We start from the raw sequence: 23,001 nt of genomic DNA, 5'->3' as shown, positions 1-23,001 counted from the left end.
TTTCCTGAGTCTGGCTTATATTATTTAACATTATGCTTCCCTGTTTTATTCATTTTCCTAAAATTAACTTAGTTTTGTTGTTCTCTATGCATAGAAATCTTTCTTGTTTATATATACCACATTTTCTTTATCCATTCTTTTATTAACTAGCATCTAGCCTGATTCTATAACTTGCCTAATATCAATAATGTCATGGCAAGATGGGCATATGTTTATCTCTAAAATAAGCTGACTTTAATATTTTCTGGTAAGTACTGAGTAGTATATTTGAATAATAAAGTAGTTCTATGTTCAGTTTTTGAGTAGCCTTCATATGAATTTCCATAGTGATATAGTAATTTATGTTCCTGCCATTCACATGTAAGAGGTTTTTCTCCTCATCTTCCAGTATTATTTGCCTTCTTGATGATTGCTTTTTTGAATGGTGGAAAATGGGAGCTTGATGTTGTTTTGATTTGCATATTCCCGATTGATAAAGATGTTATGGTTTTTTTTTTCCCTGAAGTGTTGGCCATTTGTATCTCTTATTTTGAGAACTAGCTGTGCATTTGCTCATTTATTGAAAACGTTTTTGTTTTTCTGGTGTTAAGATATTTGCATTAATATTTTTAGGATATTAATCCTCTGTCAGAAGAATAGCTGGCAAAGCTTTTCTCCATTTCTGGAGGCTACCACTTCTTACTGTTTTGTGTTTCACTTACTATGCAGGAATTTTTCAGTTTGATGCACCCTCTCTTATCCATTGTTGCTCTTATTTTCTGAGCTGTAGGGAGCTCTATTCAGGAAATTATTGCCTACATACTGAAGTGTTTTCCATATATTTTCTTCTAGTATTTGTAAACCTTCTAGTCTGGTACATATGTCTTTAGTCCTTTCTGAATAAACTCTTGTACAGTGTTAGAAAATAGGCATCTAGGTTTCTTCTTTTACATACGGATATCTAGTTTTTCCAACACTATTTCTAAAATGTTGTTTGTCTTTTCTCCAAAATATGTTTTTGGTGTCTTTGCCTAGTATCACATGACTGTACCCCTGGGTTTGCTCTCTGACTTCTTTTCTATCCATTGGTCTATGGGTCTTTCTTTACACCAGGACCATGGTTTTTATTACTATAGCTCTGTTTTATATTTTGAAATTGGGCATTGTGGTTTATCCATTGTTTCTCTTATGATCAGTATCACTTTGTCTAAGTATTTTTGTTTGTTTGTTTGTTTTTCTTCCATACAAATTTAGAAGTAGTTATTTTCCTCCCATTTCTGCAAACAATATCATTTGAATTTGAATGGGAATACATGGAATCTATAATTCATTAATGGTACTATGCCCATTTTCACAATATTAATTCTGCTTCTCTATGAACATAGCAGATCTTTTTTCTTCCTATTGTTTTCTTATTTTTTTTTCTTCAATGTGTAATTTTTCTTGAAGAGGTCATTCACTTTCTTGTTTAGGGTTATTCCTAGCTATTTTTAAAGTTATTTGAATGAGCTATTACTCTTGCTTTATTCTCTCTAGGTTTGCTATGGTATGTAGACAAACAGCTTATTTTTATATGTTTATTTTGTATCCTGTTACTCTGATGAATTCATTCATCAAAGTAGAATTTTCATAATATATTATTTATGTTCTTCTAAGAATAGGACTAAATCATTTGCATATAGAAATAATTTAACATTTTAACTTTCCTATTTGAATCCTTTTTATTTCTTTCTCTTTTTCTAAAATTTTAAGTACTGTGATTAGTGAGATTGGCAGCAATGAACATCCTGTGTATTTCCTGATTTTAGAGAAAATGTTCTTCATTTTACTATTGGCTTTGTATTTGGTATACTTCGTCTTTATTGTAATAAAATTCTCCTATTTCTAATCTCTCAGGGCTTTGTCATGAGGGCCATTGAATTTGTCAAAGGCTTTTCCTGCCGCTTCTTAAAAGATCATGTAATTTTGCTCTTGATTCTATATGTGATGTATTAGTTTTATTGATTTGCATGTATTGAATCATCCTGGATCAAAATCAGCTTTTATGGATTTTTTTTTTTTTTTGTATGTGACTAGAGTCTCAAACCAGGAGCATGGCACAAAGGAACCACATCCCCAGCATCTTTTATTGTTCACTTTGATAACAGGTCTCACTAAATTTCCCAGGCTGGCTTTGAAATTACAGTGTTCCTCAAACAACCTGATGCTTTTCTGAGAGTATAGACCTACACCACTATGCCTGATATGTATGTTATTTTGTAATGTGTTGTTGAATGTGGTTTGCAAAGATTTTATGAGAATTTTTATACTATGTTCCTCAAGGATATTGATATCTATTTTTTTCTTGTTCTGTCCAATCTTCACTTTTCCAGTCAGGGTAATACTTTTCAGAATTGCTTTGGAAGCATCTTTCCTTTGCTCTTAAATGTAATGGGGGATTAATATCAGTTCTTCTTTAAATATTTGATAAAATTTAGCCATGTATTCACCTCTGAACCTCTGGTCGATAAGGCTTTTTATTATTGCTTCAACCTAATTGCTTGTTATTGAGCTATGGTTTTCTCTATCTATTTGATTCAACATTTAATGACATATTTCATAAATATCACTTAGATCTATTTATCTTTTGATTTTATTCTTTAAAATAGTCTAAATTTTTCCCATTCATTGAAATATAAGTTTTCTAATAGTCTCTAGAGATCTTCTGGATTTCAGTGGTATCTGTTTTAATATTTCACTTTTTGTTTCTAGCTTTATTCATCTGTATCTTCTTTTTTCTTTTAGTTCCCTTGGCCAAGGGTTTATCAATTTTATTTACCATTTTAAAAACAAACTATTTGTTTCGTTATTACTATGTTTTTTAAAAAAATTATCTATTTTATAATTTTGGCTCTGACTTTAATTAATTCTTTTCTTGTATTGGTTTTAGAATTCATTTACTGAGGTTTTTCTTAGACCCTGGGATGCATTATGAGGTTTTTAAATTGAAATATCTTAGATTTTCAAATGGAGGTAGCCCTTAGTATAAACTGTCCTCATACAACTGCTTTTGGTAGATTAGTGGAGAGATATTGGAAGGGTTAGAAAATGTACTGGGCAGTAAGATTTGTCTAAATATATGCATTTCTGTATAAGTTATAATGAACACCATTATCTCATATATATATGATCCACAAACCTAGCCCTCGTGTTGATAGTTCTCTATTGTCCTTCTATCCTGGTTTTATAGAGTTAGTAGACAAATGAATATAATATTTGGCTGATTTGCAGAGTATATATAACACTGTGATATAAAATATTTCAATTTTTAATGTATACTTCTCTAGTTTTTAAATCTAATTTATTTCAAATCTGGAAAATTAAGTGTCTCCTTAGAATACTGATTAGGCAATCTTCATATAATTCATTAGTTGTTTAATTTTACCAGACAACTCTCGCTCAGATTCTTCCTCAGAATAGTGTTGGTCATTCATTTGGTGATGCACATCAAAGAGAAAAAGATGGTATAAATGGACATACAGAAGGTAAGAACCACTCATTATAAAATCATTGGATATAATGCATGTTTAAAACATGAGCACTAGTATGATTTAATAGTGGAAGAAATGAAAATAATAAATAGTATGGGAGTTGAAATAGTGTGTCTTATCAAGTTGCAACCACAGGGTAAGTTGGAGTGGTCCTAGAGGAGCTGAGTTATTAGTGCCAGACCTGCTGAAATTAGAGGAAAGTTGGGACATAAGAAAGGGGAGAGAAGAATTCGGAAATGAAGAATGAGAAAAGACTATAGACAACAACAACCAAAAAAAAAAAAAAAAAGAAAGAAAGAAAGAAAAAGAAAAAATAAGCAGATGCACATTGATGATGGCCTGATAAAACATTCCTTGGAAAGATTATGACTTCTGATACATCTACAAATTAGAGTACAAAATAGGGAGAATTTTAAATAGGTGAAATAAATGGCCAGGCACATGGTGCATGCCTATATTCCCAGTGGCTCTGGAGGCTGAAGACGGAGAAATAATTTTTATTTTAAAGCCAGCTCAGTAACTGAATGAGGCCCTCAGATATTCAGCAAAACCCTTTCTCTAAATAAAATATAAAAAGGGATGTGGATGTTGCTCAGTAGTTAGACACCCATGGGTTCAATCCCCAGTACCAATAACAAAATAACAAAGCAAAAAGAAACATCAAATAGGCCTGTTAAGTTAGAGGAATTGGTAGAAGATTAAGCATGCATAAGAACTCTCAAATTTTATTGAATCATATGTTGGGGACCATGTACAAAATGTATGTTCTGACTCAGCAGGTCTTTGGTTCTACATCCTGAATACATTCAAAGATGCTTCCAATGCTCCTTGATCCACAGACTACATTCTGATTTGCAAGAGCAGTTGAATGAATTGCCCTTTAGAAAATCTAAATTAAGAGCCATTGTGTCTTAGTTCATGGCATAACTATATTAAATTAGAGCATAAATCTTGCTTTGTTTTTGATTATGTCTGTTGGCAAAGGGGAAGAACAAATGGATGAAACATAGAAATTGTATTTTTTAAAATATTTTTTGTAGTTGTACACAATAACTTTATTTATTTATTTATTTATTTATTTATTTATTTATTTATTTATTTATTTTTATGTGGTGCTGAGGATGGAACCCAGAGCCTTGCACATGCAAGGCAAGCACTCTACCGCTGAGCCATAACCCAAGCCCCCAAATTGTATTTTTTTAAAGATTTTTTGAGTTGTAAATTGACACAATACCTTTATATTATTTATTTTATATAGTGCTGAGGATTCAACCCAGTACTTCACATGTGTTAGACAAGCGCCCTAAGACTGAGCCAAAACCCAGCTCCTAAAAATTGTATTTTTAAGATACAGTTACTGCATTGGGAAGAAAAAGTAGTGGGAATAATCTAAACAACAACAACAACAAAAAAAAAGAATCAAGACTACAGGTCTAGAGATAGCTTTTGAAAATCAAAGGGAGGGGTTAGTGAGGAGGGAATAAAATTAGCTAGGTAATTTTGAAGGTAATAATTAAGGAGACTGAGGTAATGCATTTCAGCTGGTTTCACTATATTTGCCTTCAAACAAAAGTGAGAGTTACTGGTCCAGAGATGGTTTTAAGCAGGGGAAACTGTTAGAATTGGGGCAACCAGCCACTTTAATTCCTTTGCTCCATAACTACCAAGTATAGGGATGTATTTATATCAGTATTTGAGATCAGAAACATAGCATTTAAGAAACATGGGGCATTTAAAACGACAATTAGTTTTTTTCTTTAATGAAACCATGGCTTTGGGCATGCTAGGAATGCACTCAATTACTCTGCCAAGTCCTTTTCTCTAAATAGCTAGTATTTTGATATGACAGATATTTTATGAAAATCTTTGAAAGTCTAAGAAGTTATATCAAACAAGGCTCATTTTGTAAACAGCAGACTCTTTAGGTTAATTTGTTGAATACCAAAGCTGTTATTTTTTGTATATATGCTAATGAATTTGAAATATAAAAGGTTTTTCATGTCTGATAATTCTTTTGCATTTCAGTTCACTTTTCCCCTTTGGATTACCATATATTAATATTTTATGCTTATTAAAAATTATTTATTAGATACAGTTCCTATGTCTTCTCAAATGAATGAATCAAGAAACTTTGAGTGGGTCAGACCAGAGGATACAGTAAAAGAAGATATAGCACTGTCCTCCATGGGTATGGAAAAATGATTATTATAATAAATGTATACCAAAGCTGATCATTTCTCAGAACTTTCCTCAATGCAAATGAATTATACTTTCCACTTGATGGTTATCACACTTTGGACTTACTACATTGTAGGACCAATGGAGGAACAGGATATACATACCTGTAATAAAGTTAATGAAATGATTGTGAGAGGCTACATTAAACATACCTGCTGTTAAATTATTTTGTTTATTTTATATATTTATGCCCCAAAGTTTCTCCTTTGCTCCTCTGATTAGATATTCCCATTCCCTCAATCAATCCGCACCTTTACTTGGTATGTGTGCATTCCCTATTATATTTGTGGTAATTGGAAATGTAATCTCACTTTTGAAAACTTAACTCTTTGCTTAATTAAACTAATATTGGATGTTTTTCTTCAATATATTTGAATCATGCTGCTGTACTCAACAAAAACCAGCAAACACAGAAGTCCAAATGTTAAAATATTATTTATCAAAGCTAACCCTTCGAACTTGACTCCATGTCAATTCAGCAGGAAGGTGTGGGTGATTTTGTCATATTCATGTTTTGTGGATTGTGTATCCCTTTTGCTTTTCAGTATTTCAGAATTTCACACATCCTGTTGTGCAGGTAATTATAAACTTCTATGTTTATCTTGAATTATTAACTGTGTATAGTATAAAATGTACAACACGTATTTAATATCTACTTTCCAAACCCATACAGCCTATCTTAGACAGGAGGTATTTTCTTCAAAAGAATACAGTGGGGACAACAGAAGAAAGGGTATGCAAATCAGGTAAAAAAAATATATATACATATACATACATACACACATACATACACATTCCAGTGTCTATATTGGCATACAAGTTTAAAATTATATCTTTAAAGTCACAACAAAATGATTTCTAAAAAAATCTTTATCTCAGACATTTTTAAAATTAAATTTCCCGGAATTCTTATACCTGTTAGGTGAATTATGAGGCTCTATTTTCCTCCAAAATTTTATAAAAACTTATTGCATAGCTGCCAATAATTTCCAAATCTTGGGAGATGAACATAAAAATATGTGTCTGAACCCAGAGATTAAGTATAGTGTGTGAAACAAGACCCAATCAAAATTTAATTTCAATTCTAATATAATACCCACTTTATTGAATAATTACATTGAACCCGTGTTGTACTTTATGCAGCTGTGGATTCTATGTCCTTCATCAGTTGTGATTATCTCTGTATTAAACCATACAAAGTATTATTGTGTATTCTTTATATTATTCATTTTCTATAAAACTAATAGAGTATTTTTAGGAAATTACTCTTTTATGATTTTTATTGACCCAGAGTTGTAAATTCAAAAATACTTACACAAACCACTTTATATATTCCCTCTTCATGCTTTTCTTTCTTTTTTTGTTTGCTTTTGTTTTTAGTTTACTTTTCAATGGTGGGGACTGAACACGGATACTTTGGCATGCTAAGCAGTGGCTCTGCCGCAAAGCTTTTTCTCTTATTCATTGGAAGGTTGGGTAAATCCAAGATTCAGAAAACTGACCCCCAAGCACTAAAATGAGTCCCGTAACATACAAAAATGAGAAATTCAAATATTACATGGTAAACCCAAAGAACTTAAACAGTTGGTGTGTTTTATTCTACATGTCATTTGAAACCTTGTGTAACAGTACAGAGCCTCTTATTCCAGAGACCCAGCATTGTCCTTTATTACTTAATGGAACTTCATTCTACACTGGTCCCAGAAAATGATATATCCTCTATTTTTCATGGAACATTTTTTCCATTCTGGCCTGCTTCCCTCTATTTGGCACTCCTGCCACCTTCTTATTCATTTCTGCTCATGCATATGCTCTCCACACTCATCCTATCTTCAGCATTTGGAGCCATCTAGCTACAACGCAAATGTGACTATGAACCTCTCTAGAAGATAAAAGGCCAGCTTTTAAAATTACCCAGAAATCTTTCATGCGTTCAGCCTAACACTTTATCCTTTCCCTTAATTTTACTGTCATCTTGATGGCTCCTCACCAATCCCTATATTTTCAGACAAATACTGACCCATTTAATGCTTCACTCTGTGTCTAGCTACAGCCTTTTAAGCTTCCCCCATTTTCTGCCTCTTACTGGTAACCTCATTCCTTTAGTCTCTGCTGAATCCTAGCTCTAGGAAAGCCATTATTCCTGCACCTTTTTACTCTGTTCTCATAGGGAACATAATAATTCTTGGTTCAAATAAACTGTTGATGCTAAGGTGATATAAAAGAGGTCTTCTCAAGTTCAGGAGCCGAAGGGCTAGACAGGGGAAGGAGTAATTTACAAGTCAACTGGTAGGTATCCAGTTGAACAGTGGCTGAAATGCTGAGACACCTCAAGGGGGTAAAAAGCAGTTTATGACAAGGAGATTGATAATCATGCAGGACTGAACAGACTAAGTCTTACAGAAGAACACATTTTTTTAGAGTAATGTAGAAAAATATTACATATGCAAGATGTTCATTGATAACAGTAGAGTCTAAGTCACTGTGGAAATGACTACTGATGAATAGTTGTTTTTAAAAGTTACTGTTACGGGGAAGAGAATACCAAATTGTGTGTATCCCCACATTTCTATAGTGTTTTTAAAATTTAATTCTGGCAAATTTTCATTCATCTTGAGTGGATATACCTTTGAGATATTCTGGTTTCTTAAACCTGGTGATACATAGTGTCTCCTCAGGTAGACGGTTGAAGTTTTATACCACTAAAAACATTCCCTGAAAAAAAATTCTCTGCTGGGTACAGTGGATCACCTCTAAACACAGCTATTGGGAGACTGAGACAAGAGCATGGCAGTCTCAGGCCAAAACAAACACTTTAGAGAGACCCAGTTTCCAAAAATAAACAAATATACAACTCTGGCAGAGCTCTTGCCAATGTTGCAATGTTCTAGGGTTAAATCACTGAGTACACACAAGTATACCCCACCAATAAACAGTTAAAGAGGTAATAGCACCTAAAATTCAAGCTTATTATTACTTTTTATTTTTGGCAGACTATCATTCTCTCTAAATGTTCTAAGTTGTTTACGTAAATCTACATACATTTTTCAGCTGAACCACTTTGGTTCTCATCATCTGAAGAAGAGGAGGAAGGTCTTGATGACACCAAAAATAAGCAGCCACAGGTGTGTTCACTCAGATATATTTTTTAAAACTTCTGATTTCTTACTGTATTCCTTGTTTTAAGAAAGTCAATATGGGCAAATTTGATTACCTTTCATAACAGTGGTTTGAAATATAAAGATGATAATTTAATATTGGAACCTAATAGAATTTAACTGGTTATGAATCTGAAAATAGCATTAAAATTCAGGATAACATGTAGATAAATATTATCCTTGTGATTCGGGCAGATTTTTTTTCTGAATATTATTTGGGTTTCTGTTTTTTTAACCCCTGAAAATGATGAAGAAGTTAAAATTAGTGGTTTTGCTAATAACCATTTTAATTAATGAACATATATAGTGGTGATGGTCATTGAGTATATTTATGGTAAAAGGTGGTCCTTCCCAGTGGCTCAGTTTTAGTTACATATAAACATGGAAAATCACACCCATCTCAGGTGCTCTGTGGGTGTCACAGGCAGAGTGAGTGAAAAGACACACATACATGCAGATCCTAATCAGACAGTAATTTCAGACTAGTTTTTCTCATACACTCAAATGTGCATAGCTCACACATCCAGCCCATGGATGGCTGGTGAAATCCTTGAATTTATTTACTATTCTAAAAGCCAAAATTCTAGGTTTCATTTGGTCTGAGGCTCTCTACGGTGCCTCTCCAGGTTTTCTTTTTTCCATAGCTGCTCTTTTTTTATCCAGAATGCACACAGGAGCCAATATGACTCAAGCTCTGAAAAATAGTCAGGAAGTGCTGTACATTTTTGTGCCGTCATTTTTCTTCATTGGTGTACTTTTTAGTTCTCTCTCAGAGGAACATGTTGTTTACTCTACCCAGATCCTGTGTGTTGCTTTCTAACAGTACCATAGGAACATTTCTTCACCCTACTTTGTCATTTTATTAAACTGGATTATCTCACAGTGAAACACTTACTATAAGCTCTTTAGATCCTGTGAGACTGTGATGACCAAAATGAGGCAAGTCCAATACAGTCTTATTCCTGCTCAATATCACATAATTCCAAATCTCTTATCACACTGAGTCTCATAAGTCTGATATTTAAAGCATGTATTGCAACATAATATGAATTATATTTCTCAAGAATGTTTAATTAAGTATTTAATGCATTCTCATCTTGTGGGGTTGTGATATATAGTTGTTTACACTCTTAGAATACATGCATTTATGTTATTAAATTTTCAGGGAATACCTTTTCTATGATTCCATCCTGCTTTTACCAAATCAGGAGCCATTGGAAGACAAGAGTTCAGCTTCATCTGAAGCACAAATTCTAGGTTGCCCTGTGGAAAATATGACTGTACTTATCTACATTTTAGTTAGCTGCTTTCAAGTCCAAAATTTGGGTGATGTCTAAAAGAGTGATAGTGAAGTTTTCATGTAGCTCATTGGGGTCCTTTATTTTGCAGGTATTTTCTGAGGGTGGTCCACAGATGTGCATTTCTCACTCATCTGGAGAGAAACATTATATAGCAAAAGAGAAAGCAGATGAACATGTCCATGGTAAGAACTACATACTCTACACGGTTCTTTGGACAGAATATTGATTTCTAACTTGAGTGCTGATTTATTCTAATACTTGGAAAAATGAACCTAGTAAACAGGTAATAATGAAAAAGTGAGAAAGATAATGAGTTGTCTCTCTTAAGACCAAAGTCCAGCAGCAGGTTATAGAGGGAGTGTCCCTCTTAGTTTCTATACAAGACATGCATAGATCATAGGGGAGTTGGAAAATGTAAAATAGAGAGGATAAGGGTGAATACACATTGGGAAAGGCAGAGAGAGTGAGTGCAGTGAGTAAATGAAGGAAAAAGAAGCCATGAAGGCTGATAAATTTCAGTCATGTACCAGAATAGAAAGACCACCTGTTCAAAATGTGGAAGGAAAATGGGAGTTTCCAGTTGTGCAAATGACTCAAGGTGTGAATATTTTTTCTCACCACTCATTTCTGAGTTGTCATTAGAAAGGAATTGACGTGTGAAGAACTGATCATGAAGAAAGGAAGTTTTTTTTTCTTTTTAAGTGAAATGTTCATAAATCCATGTGTCTGGTCACAAATTTATATAAAACAATATTGTAATTAAAACAAATAAAAAATAAAAATACCTATATCATAGACATTCTCGCCACTACCTGGGATGAAGCACAGATGGCAGAAACAGAAGTATGGGAAGTGGAAAAATGTGCAAATTGTTATGGACTGATACCTAAATTCATAGGTTTTTAAAATATTCTTTGGACAATTTGGAAAGGAGAAGGAAGAATAGACACTTGAGAAAAGCAGAGAGAATACAGTGAGCAAATGAAGGAGAAAGGACTTCTTCTCATCATTCAGGTTTGGGAACATCATTGGGTGGAAAACTGGCTCTATTATTGTAAGGCATTTGAAGGCAGGGAAATGAGAAGCAGACTAAGTGCAGACCCAGACTCTCAGACTCTAATAGATCATCTGTGGGGATCCCTATTCAAAATGTATACTCTGACTTACCTGGCCTGCACATCTATGTTTTCTTCCATGTAAGGTGATTCCAATGATCACTATCTGCCGGCCACCACGTAAAGAGGTCAGGAGAGGATTTCCTTTTAGCAAAACTAAATGCAGAGCCACTGGAACATCAAATGTAATAAAGTTATTTCATACATCTAGTTTTTATTCTGATCTTGTCTCTTGGCAAGTGATAAGAACTCAAAGTATAGAATTTATATTTCTTAGGTCTAATCCTTAAATTGGGAATTAAGAAAGAGTGGTGTACTTGGGTTGTAGCTCAGTGATAGAGTGCTTGCCTTGAATGCCTGAGGCACTGGTTTATCCTCAGCAACACATATAAATAAATAAATAAATGAATAAAGACATTGTGTCCATCTACAACTAAAAAAAAAGAAAAAGAAAGAGTGGGGATAATTCATAGACAAAATGGAAAATATAAAGAATCAAGACCAGAGATCAAGATGTTGCTTTTGAAAAGTTCCTGGGAAGGAGAAATGTGGAAGAAACAAAATAAGTTAGCTGGGGAATCTTGGAGGGAATGAAGGGGAAACTGAGAGCATGCAATTCAGGGGCTATCAGTACATCTATCTTTCCACAATATGTGAGAGACTGTAACTTGTCCATCATTTGAATCATGAGGGGCTTGTAAGTTGGGGAAAGATTCCAGCCATGACCATCTTTTCTCCATACCTATCATACATACTGCTTGCTGTGGTTTAAATTGAGTCATTCTGAGGAGCAAAATTACATTTCAGAATCATTCGTGATTTTTAATGACAGCTCTACTCTTTCTCTTCTTTCCTCTCTTCCTTCCTTCCTTCCTTCCCTCCTTCCTTCCTTCCTTCCTTCTTTCCTTCCTTCCATCCTTCTTTTCTTTCTACTCCCTTACCTCCCTCTCTTTTTTCCTTACATAATTACTTTCTGTATTTCTTTCCTATTTGCCTAAAAATAAAATTTTGATCATGGGCATTCTAGAAATTCACTTCATTACTGAGCTACATCCTCATCCTTCAAAAGCTAATTATAATTTTTTGATAGGCCTGGCCTTTTGTGAATACACTTAAAACACTGGCAAGTCATACCAAACCAAACTCATTTGCAAACAGAACTCTTTATACAGTTTACTCTTTGAATACCCAAAATCTTTGTCATATATGCGTGTGTTTGTGTGTGTAATAATATATTATTGTTATCAGATAAAGCTGTGCTCTTCCATTTCAACTTTCCCTTTAAATTTTTATGTCTCAAAAGTTTAAACCAATTAACCTTTATTTCTTAGATGTAGAAACTATCTGTTCTCACACAAGGGGATCATGAAAATCTAATCTGTTTAAACCAGAGAATACAGGAATAGAGGATGCACAAGAGGAACCAGCATCCCACCTGAATATAAGAAACAAATAATAGATGTCATAGCTTTCAGTGTCAAAATATGTATATCAACTGACTCCTTCAGATATCTTTGTTGAGAAATGAACCTAACGTTTCCCTGGGATCTGAACACAGCTTTGGCCTTACTAAACAAAAATGAAAGGACAAATGCAGTAAATATCTACATACTTAAAATTATAAAGATTAAATCTTTTCAATAGTATTTCAGTAAGATAGGTTCTATGGCTTGTTTTTGTTTTGACTTCACCTTTGCCATTGAATCTCTTAGGGACCTTCTTTGCTTCTCCACTAGAGGATTGTTGGATTCTCCATCAATCTGTATCTTTGCATTGGTATATGTTTCCTTGTCTGTTTTATTTATGGTCATTGGACAGATAATCTCAGGTTTGTGAAATGAACAGCATGTTTCACAAAACCTATTCACAAAATTCCTTTACTCACATGATTGTTGTCAGCCAAACCAGCCAGCACAGAAACCCAGGAGATAGCATAATTTTTAGCACAGCTGAACCATGGACCTCAGATGTATGTGGAGGCATCTGTAATGCATGAGTTGTTTTGTCCTCTTCAACTTTGCTTGATTATATACCCCTTTTGTTTTTCAGCCTCTAGGGATTCATCTGATTTCAGAAAGGTAATTAAATTTCTATATTTATTCTAAATTATTAACTTTGTAGTCAATGAAAAATACACTCTTTATGTACTATCTTCTTTCTAAGCGCACTGATCCCATCACAATAAAAGAGGCGCTTCCACGGAAAGGATTAGGCAAGGTGAAAGAAAAGACAGTCAAATTGGGTAAGTTTTGCATTACAACACTCCAGGGGACACAATGTTAAAACACTTGAAATGCTACCAGTGTTCCCACATGTAAGGTGGTTTTCCCAAAGAGGTGGGAGGATTTTCCTCACAATGTCATCAGTAGTCACAGAAAATGATCTCTCCTCTGTGTTTCTGGGAATATCCCCTCAATTCTGAATTGTTTCCCCTACATATCATACTATTACATTCTCCCTATTTCCAGCCTTTGGAGTGAACTAGCTACCATGCAGATGTCACCATAAGCATCTCTTTAGAATGTGAAAGGTCAACCTTCTGAAATTTCTTAGAAATATTTCCCGACATGAGCCAAGCCTCATTCTGTATCTTTATACCTTTCCTCTGCCTCAACTGTCCTCTGGCATTAGGCCTCACCTATCCCTTTATTCTGAGACAAATCCTGACCTATTTCATACTTTTCTCTGTGTGGGCCTACAGAATTTCATGCTCTCACCATCTCCTGCTCTCTGGCTACTCACCTCTCACCTGTCTTTTTGAGGGGTGAGTAGCCAGAAAAAACACCATCCCTGGGGGCACATCTTCTCTGCCTTCTTAGGTCATTTTCTCTGACACTTCAGCTGGTCACATTAGCTTCCAGACACATAGGTTCCCCTTTGCCCTTCTCACCGGAGTCACATGGGTATAGTCTAGCCTGCACCAGTTTTTTCTTCCTTCCATCAGGCACAACCTAGGTCCCTTGATAGGCACTTCCAGGATCCTCATGTGCGTGCGTGTGTGTGTGTGTGTGTGTGTGTGTGTGTGTGTGTGTTGTTTAGAGGAACTGAATCAAAGAAATTACTGTTGCAGTCTTTCCGAGGATGGCTATGGCTTCAGCACTCCCATCACCCATTGAGAGAAGAGCATGCTTTTTAAGCACCAGTGCATAGTGCACCTTTTGGTCAGATCAGTTTAAGCAATATTTTTTTTAATTGGTTGTTCAAAACATTACATAGTTCTTGATATATCCTATTTCACACTTTGATTCAAGTGGGTTATGAACTCCCATTTTTACCCCGTAGATGTGACTCTGACTCTGTAAGCAATATTTTTGATCTCAGGTTTCTCCTTAGCAGGGCACATCGTGGTACAACTTAGAATGCAACTTCCTCTTCTCTCTCCCCCTTTGTCTGAGGCAGATCTGCATGCAGGTTGTAGGCTTTTTTTGTTTATGGTACACAGATTACTGAATCTCTGGACTTTTTCAGTGTTCAGAAATTTTAGGGATTTGAATAAAATCCCTCTTTCACTCACTTTGCTGAGAAGCTCTTCACCCACTCTTTGGTCTCCATGCAATAGTGCCGCTTAGAATGCAGCTTACTCTATACTAACATTTTCCCAGAACCAGCCCTTCTTTCCATGTGTATTTTCAAGCTTGTTTCTTAGCAAATTTCATTGATCTTGAGTAGACAAATCTTGGCAATATGGTTTGCACTGAACCTTGTATCCTGTCATGTCTATAAGATGTGTGTTGAGGATTTGGATCAAGAAAAAATACTCCCTGAGAACTCAATGTTTGTTGGGTGCAAATGGGTACATCTTCATTCACAACTACTTGGAAGTCCAAGCCTTGAAGGATGGCTGTATTCAGTCCACTCAGAGGACTCCAGTTGCCAATTAAAGTGGCCATGGGATAGAACTAAATGGTAGAGTATTTGACAAGAATGCATAAGTTTGTGGGTCTACTCCCAAGGTGTATACACAAAGAAAGAGAAAGAAAAAAGAAAAACTGTGGAAAGTTGAAACCAGTAATTATTCACCAAATATTAAACTTAATTGGAAATCATATTTGGGAATATTAAGTTGTTTTGGTGTTACAATTATCCTTTTCTATTTGGATTGATGTTCACGCTTTCTAATGCAGTTCTAAGGAATGTGAGTAAATGTATTCATTTATCAACAGAGACCCATTTTGACATGACTTCAGAAGAAGAGGACAAAAGTTTTGATGACGCTCAATGTACCCAGTCTCAGGTATGTCAACATATAAAGCATTTCTTCCTGTTTCTTCTTGTTTTTCTTTCTTGAGGAAAGTAAAGGAGGCCAAATGAAAATACCTTTTAAATAGTCTTTTGGAATCCAGGCATTATATATTACTAATTACATCTAAAACCACTCTGAACTGGTTAGAATCTGAAAATAGCATTAGTAGTCCTGTCAACTTATAGCTAAATTTACTATGTAATGGAGGCAAAACAATTCTAAATGTTGCTTGTGCTTCCACTTGCATAAACATTTTGAAAAATAAAAAGTTGAGACTAAATTTGAGACTGACGAATAACCACCTGGGTTATGAATGGTAATGGTCACTGACTGCATTCATGTGAAAGGGTGATGTTGTCACAGGCTCAAAATTCTAGTGAAAATCAGTAGTTATTTGCTACAAGTTGAAATATATTAACTTTACATCCTGGTTAATGTTTATTTGTTATTTTTTGTTTATTTTTATTGATTTTTTAAAAAATAAATGACAGCAGAATGCATTATAATTCTTACTACACATATATAGCACAATTTTTTATATCTCTGGTTGTGTATACAGTATGTTGATGAAATTTCTGTCTTCTTACATGTATTAAACAATTTTTCTGTGGTGACCTTTTCATTTTGTTTCTCATCCTTGCAGAAAATTCAGTCAATATGTTGAATAATTTTATCAAAATGTCTTAGTATATTAAAGAAATGTATTTGTGTGCATTAATGGGGGAATGATGGAATTTAGAGATGCTATCTCATCTTTTTTCTCACATTGCCAACATTCCTGGTGTGAGATTTAGCACACATCTAGATTTATTTTATTTGGCTGGCATATGTAGGTCCTTGGGTTTACAGCTTTCCCTTTGGGGTGTATCCTGGGCAGGGGCCATATCTCAGTGTCAGATCCCCAACTGAACACCTAAGTCTCATATTTTCAAACAAAAACTTTGTTAGTTCATTGTTTAAAAAGTGTAATCCTATTTAATATGAAACATACTCCTCAAAATTCTTTAAAATAAGACTTGAAAGCCTTCTCACATTTGATGGTGAATGCAAAGTCGGATGAGTTACAATGAATATCATTCCTCCCATCCTTTGGGGTGTGTACACCTTTGTTAGCACGTTGTCAAGGAATGCCTTTTCTATGACATCCACCCTGCTTTTACCAAATCAGGAGCCATTGGAAGATAAGTGTTCAGCTTCATCTGGAGCACAATGCTAAGACACCCTATGGAAAGTATGACTGCTCAGTCTGTAGTTATCTACATGTTAGTTAGCTGCTTTCAAGACCAAAATTTGGGTGATGTCTAAAAGAGTGATAGTGAAGTCTTCATGCAGCTCATTGGGGTCCTTTATTTTACAGGTATATTCTGAGGATCATCCACAGATGCGTGTTTCTCACTCATCTGGAGAGAAACATCATAAAGCAAAAGAGAAAGAAGATGGACATGTCCATGGTAAGAACAACATATTCTACACAGTTCTTTGGATAGAATATTGATTTATAACATGAGTGCTGATGTATTCTAATACTGGGAGAAATGAACCTAGTAAACAGGGAATAAAGAAAAAGCAAGAAAGATAAAGAGTTGTCTCTCTCAAGACCAAAGTCCAGCAGCAGGTTATAGTGGGAGTGTCCCTCTTAGTTTCTGTACAAGACAAGTATAGAGCACAGGGGAGTTGAAAAACTTGAATTTTTATGTTGGAAAGAATAATGTTCTTCACATTCTACCTGCTTTCTGTTCATTTCTCAGTGTATTTTTATTTTCCTCAGGGAATCTTTTCTAAAGATCAGATATATGTATTAGATCACAAACCTCTTTTCTAATATCATCTGTCTAAAATTATAATGATCTTTTTTTGTGTCTGTCTTCTCCATTAGATTTTAAGCTAAAGAACAATAGGGGTCTAATCTCATTTGCTATATCTTCAGAGTTCAGCATATTGTGTCACGTGTTTTATGCACTCATTGTTTTAGTGTATAAATAATGCATGTGAAATATACAGCATTCATATATTTAAATTAGTCACATATTTTATTTCTATCTTCTTTTTTCTGACAGATTCTGTTAGCCTATCGAAAATCCAGAAAGCAGTTCTATCACTTCAAAGAATAATAAAAAGCAAAAAAAGTCACTGCACACAGTGTTCACTACATTTTGAAAAAAATGCACAACTGGAAAATGAGATTCATGAGCTAAAAAAGAGGGTATCAGAGTTTAAGCAAGAAAATATAGAAGTGAAACAACAACTCCACAATTTGAGGTATTATATCCTAGATCAAAAGAAGGAGTGGAATCTTTTCCTTTAATCCAGTAAAATAAGAAGGAAATTTTTTTTGTAACTACTGCCTCATCTGTTAGCACTTTGCAAAGGAGAAAACGTGAATAAATTATAAATTCTTACAAATATGATAGCATATTATTAAATGTGATTACTTCTAAAAACTAAGTTCATATTTTTCCCATAACAATTTTAATGTCTCTGTGGAACTCCATCTGCTAGTAATCTATTTATTTAACCAGCATAATTTGGGATTGTTATTTGTTTATATTTTTAACTTTTTATTACAATTAATATTTCAAGAAATATCATTTATAAAAAAATCATTTCCTACTCAGGTACCATGGCATGTGCCTATAATTCCAGCAGCTTAGGAGACAAAGATAGGAGGATCAAAAGTTCAAAATAGGGTGGGAGCGCGCCAGGCCGGGCGCAGGGCTGCGCGCGGGGCGTTCATGAGCCCCGGGAGCCTGCACCGTGACTCACCCCCCGCCCCCGCTTGTGTCTCATCCCCCCCCCCGGCAGGATGCCGGACCAGATCTCCGTGTCCGAGTTCATCGCCGAGACCACCGAGGATTACAACTCGCCCACCACGTCCAGCTTCACCACGCGGCTGCACAACTGCAGGAACACCGTCACGCTGCTGGAGGAGGCTCTAGACCAAGATAGAACAGCCTTGCAGAAAGTGAAGAAATCTGTAAAAGCAATATATAATTCTGGTCAAGACCATGTACAAAATGAAGAAAACTATGCACAAGTTCTTGATAAGTTTGGGAGTAATTTTTTAAGTCGAGACAACCCCGATCTTGGCACCGCTTTTGTCAAGTTTTCTACTCTTACAAAGGAACTGTCCACACTGCTGGAAAATCTGCTCCAGGGTCTGAGCCACAATGTGATCTTCACCTTGGATTCCTTGTTAAAAGGAGACCTAAAGGGAGTCAAAGGAGATCTCAAGAAGCCATTTGACAAAGCCTGGAAAGATTATGAGACAAAGTTTACAAAAATTGAAAAGGAAAAAAGAGAGCATGCAAAACAGCACGGGATGATCCGCACCGAGATAACAGGAGCTGAGATTGCCGAAGAAATGGAGAAGGAAAGGCGCCTGTTTCAGCTCCAAATGTGTGAGTATCTCATTAAAGTCAATGAAATCAAGACCAAAAAGGGTGTGGATCTGCTGCAGAACCTTATAAAGTATTATCACGCACAGTCCAATTTCTTCCAAGATGGCTTGAAAACAGCTGATAAATTGAAACAGTACATTGAAAAACTGGCTGCTGATTTATATAATATAAAACAGACCCAGGATGAAGAAAAGAAACAGCTCACTGCACTTCGAGATTTAATAAAATCCTCTCTTCAGCTTGATCAGAAAGAAGATTCCCAGAGCCGGCAAGGAGGGTACAGCATGCATCAGCTCCAGGGCAATAAGGAATACGGCAGTGAGAAGAAGGGTTACCTGCTGAAGAAGAGTGACGGGATCCGGAAAGTGTGGCAAAGGAGGAAGTGCACCGTCAAGAATGGAATTCTGACCATCTCACACGCAACTTCCAATAGGCAGCCAGCCAAGTTGAACCTTCTTACCTGCCAGGTGAAACCGAATGCCGAGGACAAGAAGTCTTTTGACCTGATTTCACATAATAGGACGTATCATTTTCAGGCAGAAGATGAGCAGGATTATGTGGCGTGGATATCGGTGCTGACCAACAGCAAAGAGGAGGCCCTGACCATGGCCTTCCGGGGCGAGCAGAGCACAGGGGAGAACAGCTTGGAAGATCTGACGAAAGCCATCATTGAAGAGGTCCAGCGGCTCCCCGGGAATGACGTGTGCTGTGACTGTGGCTCGTCAGAACCCACCTGGCTTTCAACCAACTTGGGTATTTTGACCTGTATAGAATGTTCCGGCATCCATAGGGAAATGGGGGTTCATATTTCTCGAATTCAATCTTTGGAATTAGACAAATTAGGAACTTCTGAACTCTTGCTGGCCAAGAATGTAGGAAACAATAGTTTTAATGATATTATGGAAGCAAATTTACCCAGCCCCTCACCAAAACCTACCCCTTCAAGTGATATGACTGTACGAAAAGAGTACATCACTGCGAAGTACGTCGACCACAGGTTCTCAAGGAAGACCTGCTCCTCCTCGTCAGCTAAGCTGAGTGAGTTGCTGGAGGCCATCAAATCCAGGGATCTACTTGCACTCATTCAAGTCTATGCAGAGGGGGTGGAGCTCATGGAACCACTGCTGGAACCTGGACAGGAGCTCGGGGAGACCGCCCTTCATCTTGCCGTCCGAACTGCAGACCAGACATCTCTCCATTTAGTTGACTTCCTTGTACAAAACTGTGGGAACCTGGATAAGCAGACGTCCCTGGGAAATACGGTTCTGCACTATTGCAGCATGTACGGCAAGCCCGAGTGCCTGAAGCTGCTGCTGAGGAGCAAGCCCACCGTGGACATCGTTAACCAAGCTGGAGAAACTGCCTTGGACATAGCAAAGAGACTCAAAGCTTCCCAGTGCGAAGATCTGCTTTCCCAGGCTAAATCTGGAAAGTTCAATCCCCACGTCCACGTAGAGTACGAATGGAACCTTCGACAGGAGGAGATCGATGAAAGCGATGATGATCTGGATGACAAACCGAGCCCCATCAAGAAAGAGCGCTCGCCCAGACCCCAGAGCTTCTGCCACTCCTCCAGCATCTCCCCACAGGACAAGCTGTCACTGCCAGGTTTCAGCACCCCACGGGACAAGCAGCGGCTCTCCTACGGGGCCTTTACCAACCAGATTTATGCCTCCACGAGCACAGACTCGCCCACGTCACCAACTGCAGAGGCTCCACCTCTGCCTCCTAGGAATGCCGGGAAAGGTCCAACTGGCCCACCTTCAACACTCCCTCTAAGCACCCAGACCTCTAGTGGCAGCTCCACCCTTTCCAAGAAGAGGCCTCCTCCCCCACCACCCGGACACAAGAGAACCCTGTCCGACCCTCCCAGCCCACTACCTCACGGGCCCCCAAACAAAGGCGCAATTCCTTGGGGTAACGATGTGGGTCCGTCATCTTCAAGTAAGACCGCGAACAAGTTTGAGGGGCTGTCTCAACAATCCAGCACCAGTTCTGCAAAGACTGCCCTTGGCCCAAGAGTTCTTCCTAAACTACCTCAGAAAGTGGCACTAAGGAAAACAGAAACGAGCCATCATCTCTCCCTAGACAAAGCCAACATCCCGCCTGAGATTTTTCAGAAATCTTCACAGTTGGCAGAATTGCCACAAAAGCCACCACCTGGAGACCTGCCCCCAAAGCCCACAGAACTGGCCCCCAAGCCCCAGCTCTCAGACTTACCTCCCAAACCGCACATGAAGGACCTGCCCCCCAAGCCCCAGCTGGGCGACCTGCTGGCAAAGTCTCAGACGAGTGACATCTCGCCCAAGTCTCAGCAGCCCTCCGAGGTCACACAGAAGTCACACCCCGGGGATCTCTCCCCAAACATGCAGTCCAGAGACGCTGTCCCGAAGCAGGCATCTGAGGACTCCAGTGACCTCACGCCCACTCTGCCCGAGACGCCTGTACCACTACCCAGAAAGATCAACACGGGGAAGAATAAAGTGAGACGCGTGAAGACCATTTACGACTGCCAGGCAGACAACGACGACGAGCTCACCTTCATCGAGGGAGAAGTGATTATTGTCACAGGGGAAGAGGATCAGGAGTGGTGGATTGGGCACATCGAAGGACAGCCTGAAAGGTAGGGGGTCTTTCCAGTGTCCTTTGTTCACATCCTGTCCGACTAGCAGAAAGCAGAACCTTATGGTTGTCTCCATCCTCCATGCCAGACTTCTGCTTCCATGCCACCCTGTGCACAGTGTGTGTATAGCTGCTGTTACAGAATAGGAAACTCCTCGAGGGCCACCTCGGGAGGGGAACAGAGTATGTATTGTAAATATCCTGTGGTCTTCTGCCTTTGCCAGTATGAGGGTAGCCTCGGGGCCCGGTGCGCCTTGCTGGTTTGCCAAAGCCGTCCCTGGCACCTAGCACTTACATCTCTCTCTATCTGTGCTGTTTTACAAGCAAGCAAAAATAAAAAATAAAAATAAAAAATAAACCAACTACAACAAAAAACCAGGAGTGTAGGAATTGCTGGCTTTGAAAGTAGAGTGATTTCTGTTCAGCAGCCATTGAAGGGCCTAGAGTCGACTCTGCTCCTTCCAGTGCAGTATTCTCAATCTTGTTACTGAAAATGCAGCATTAGCAAAGAGGTGGGTTCTGTTCTCCAGGTGAAACTTCTAGTTAGCTCCATGACAGACCAGCCTGTAGTTATCTGTGTACACAGTTTACAGCTACAAAAACCTACTTTGGTATTTATTACAGACAAGTGCTCAGTTAAATATGTTACTCCTTCAGCAAATGTTCACTGACCCAAAACTCTTTGTGGCATTTTACAATGCACACAGCCTCATGCAAGTTGAGACAAGTGGATTTATACTGTCTTATGATGATGAGTGCCCACCCTTGAGATATTACCTCATTATGCAAAAATAACATATCCTTCATGCCTATTTTGACAAAGTTTAAAATATGTCTGATGAAGTTTAACTTTCAGGAACCAAGGACTGCCAGAAAATATTAGCCTCTACATTATGCATGCATCTAGAAGCTTATACCTGAAATCTTGCCTTTTATAAAGGAATAAATAGTATGAATAAGTTGAACTGTACATTTTTTTTTTTTTTTAAAGAGAGAGTGAGAGAGGAGAGAGAGAGAGAGAGAGAGAGAATTTTTAATATTTATTTTTTAGTTCTCGGCGGACACAACATCTTTGTTGGTATGTGGTGCTGAGGATCGAACCCGGGCCGCACGCATGCCAGGCGAGCGCGCTACCGCTTGAGCCACATCCCCAGCCCAAACTGTACATTTTTTAAACTTGATTGCCATTAAAGCAGAAATTATAAGGTTGCAACTATATCTGTTTGTAGTCAGTCATTCAACTCTCTCAAAGAGTATGAATTTACATAATGTATTATGAATCAGCATCCCTCAATTGTGTTGAAGCATCTAAAGTGTTGGTTTTAAATTATTTTCTTAGTTTTGTTCTTGGATAAATTAACTTTTAAAAGACTATTCAAAATGAAGAAATTAAAAGTCAGCCCTTCACACAGTGTTT

The 23,001-nt window shown here is 37.2% G+C and overlaps 1 protein-coding gene across 1 annotated transcript in view; it reads left to right on the top strand.

Annotated features, from left to right (window-relative positions):
* LOC308631963 (arf-GAP with SH3 domain, ANK repeat and PH domain-containing protein 1-like) overlaps positions 1–22,556 on the top strand; it is a 67,155-nt gene extending 44,599 nt beyond the window's left edge. The window contains exons 13-24 of the mRNA XM_081263512.1: positions 3,407–3,503; positions 5,599–5,697; positions 6,293–6,324; positions 6,421–6,493; positions 8,799–8,872; positions 10,295–10,388; positions 13,371–13,399; positions 13,485–13,563; positions 15,485–15,555; positions 16,922–17,015; positions 17,622–17,823; positions 18,367–22,556. Coding sequence (XP_081119638.1) covers positions 3,407–3,503; positions 5,599–5,697; positions 6,293–6,324; positions 6,421–6,493; positions 8,799–8,872; positions 10,295–10,388; positions 13,371–13,399; positions 13,485–13,563; positions 15,485–15,555; positions 16,922–17,015; positions 17,622–17,823; positions 18,367–21,589 — 4,167 coding nt within the window. The 3' untranslated portion in view covers positions 21,590–22,556. The remainder of the gene's footprint in view (positions 1–3,406; positions 3,504–5,598; positions 5,698–6,292; positions 6,325–6,420; positions 6,494–8,798; positions 8,873–10,294; positions 10,389–13,370; positions 13,400–13,484; positions 13,564–15,484; positions 15,556–16,921; positions 17,016–17,621; positions 17,824–18,366) is intronic.
* Positions 22,557–23,001: the final 445 nt, after the last annotated feature.

Source organism: Spermophilus citellus (genome assembly GCF_964194105.1).
Source record: "Spermophilus citellus genome assembly, chromosome: 12".
NCBI classification, from domain to species: domain Eukaryota; kingdom Metazoa; phylum Chordata; class Mammalia; order Rodentia; family Sciuridae; genus Spermophilus; species Spermophilus citellus.
Note: the sequence above shows the minus strand (reverse complement) of the source record. Positions and strands in the feature narration are given on the sequence as shown.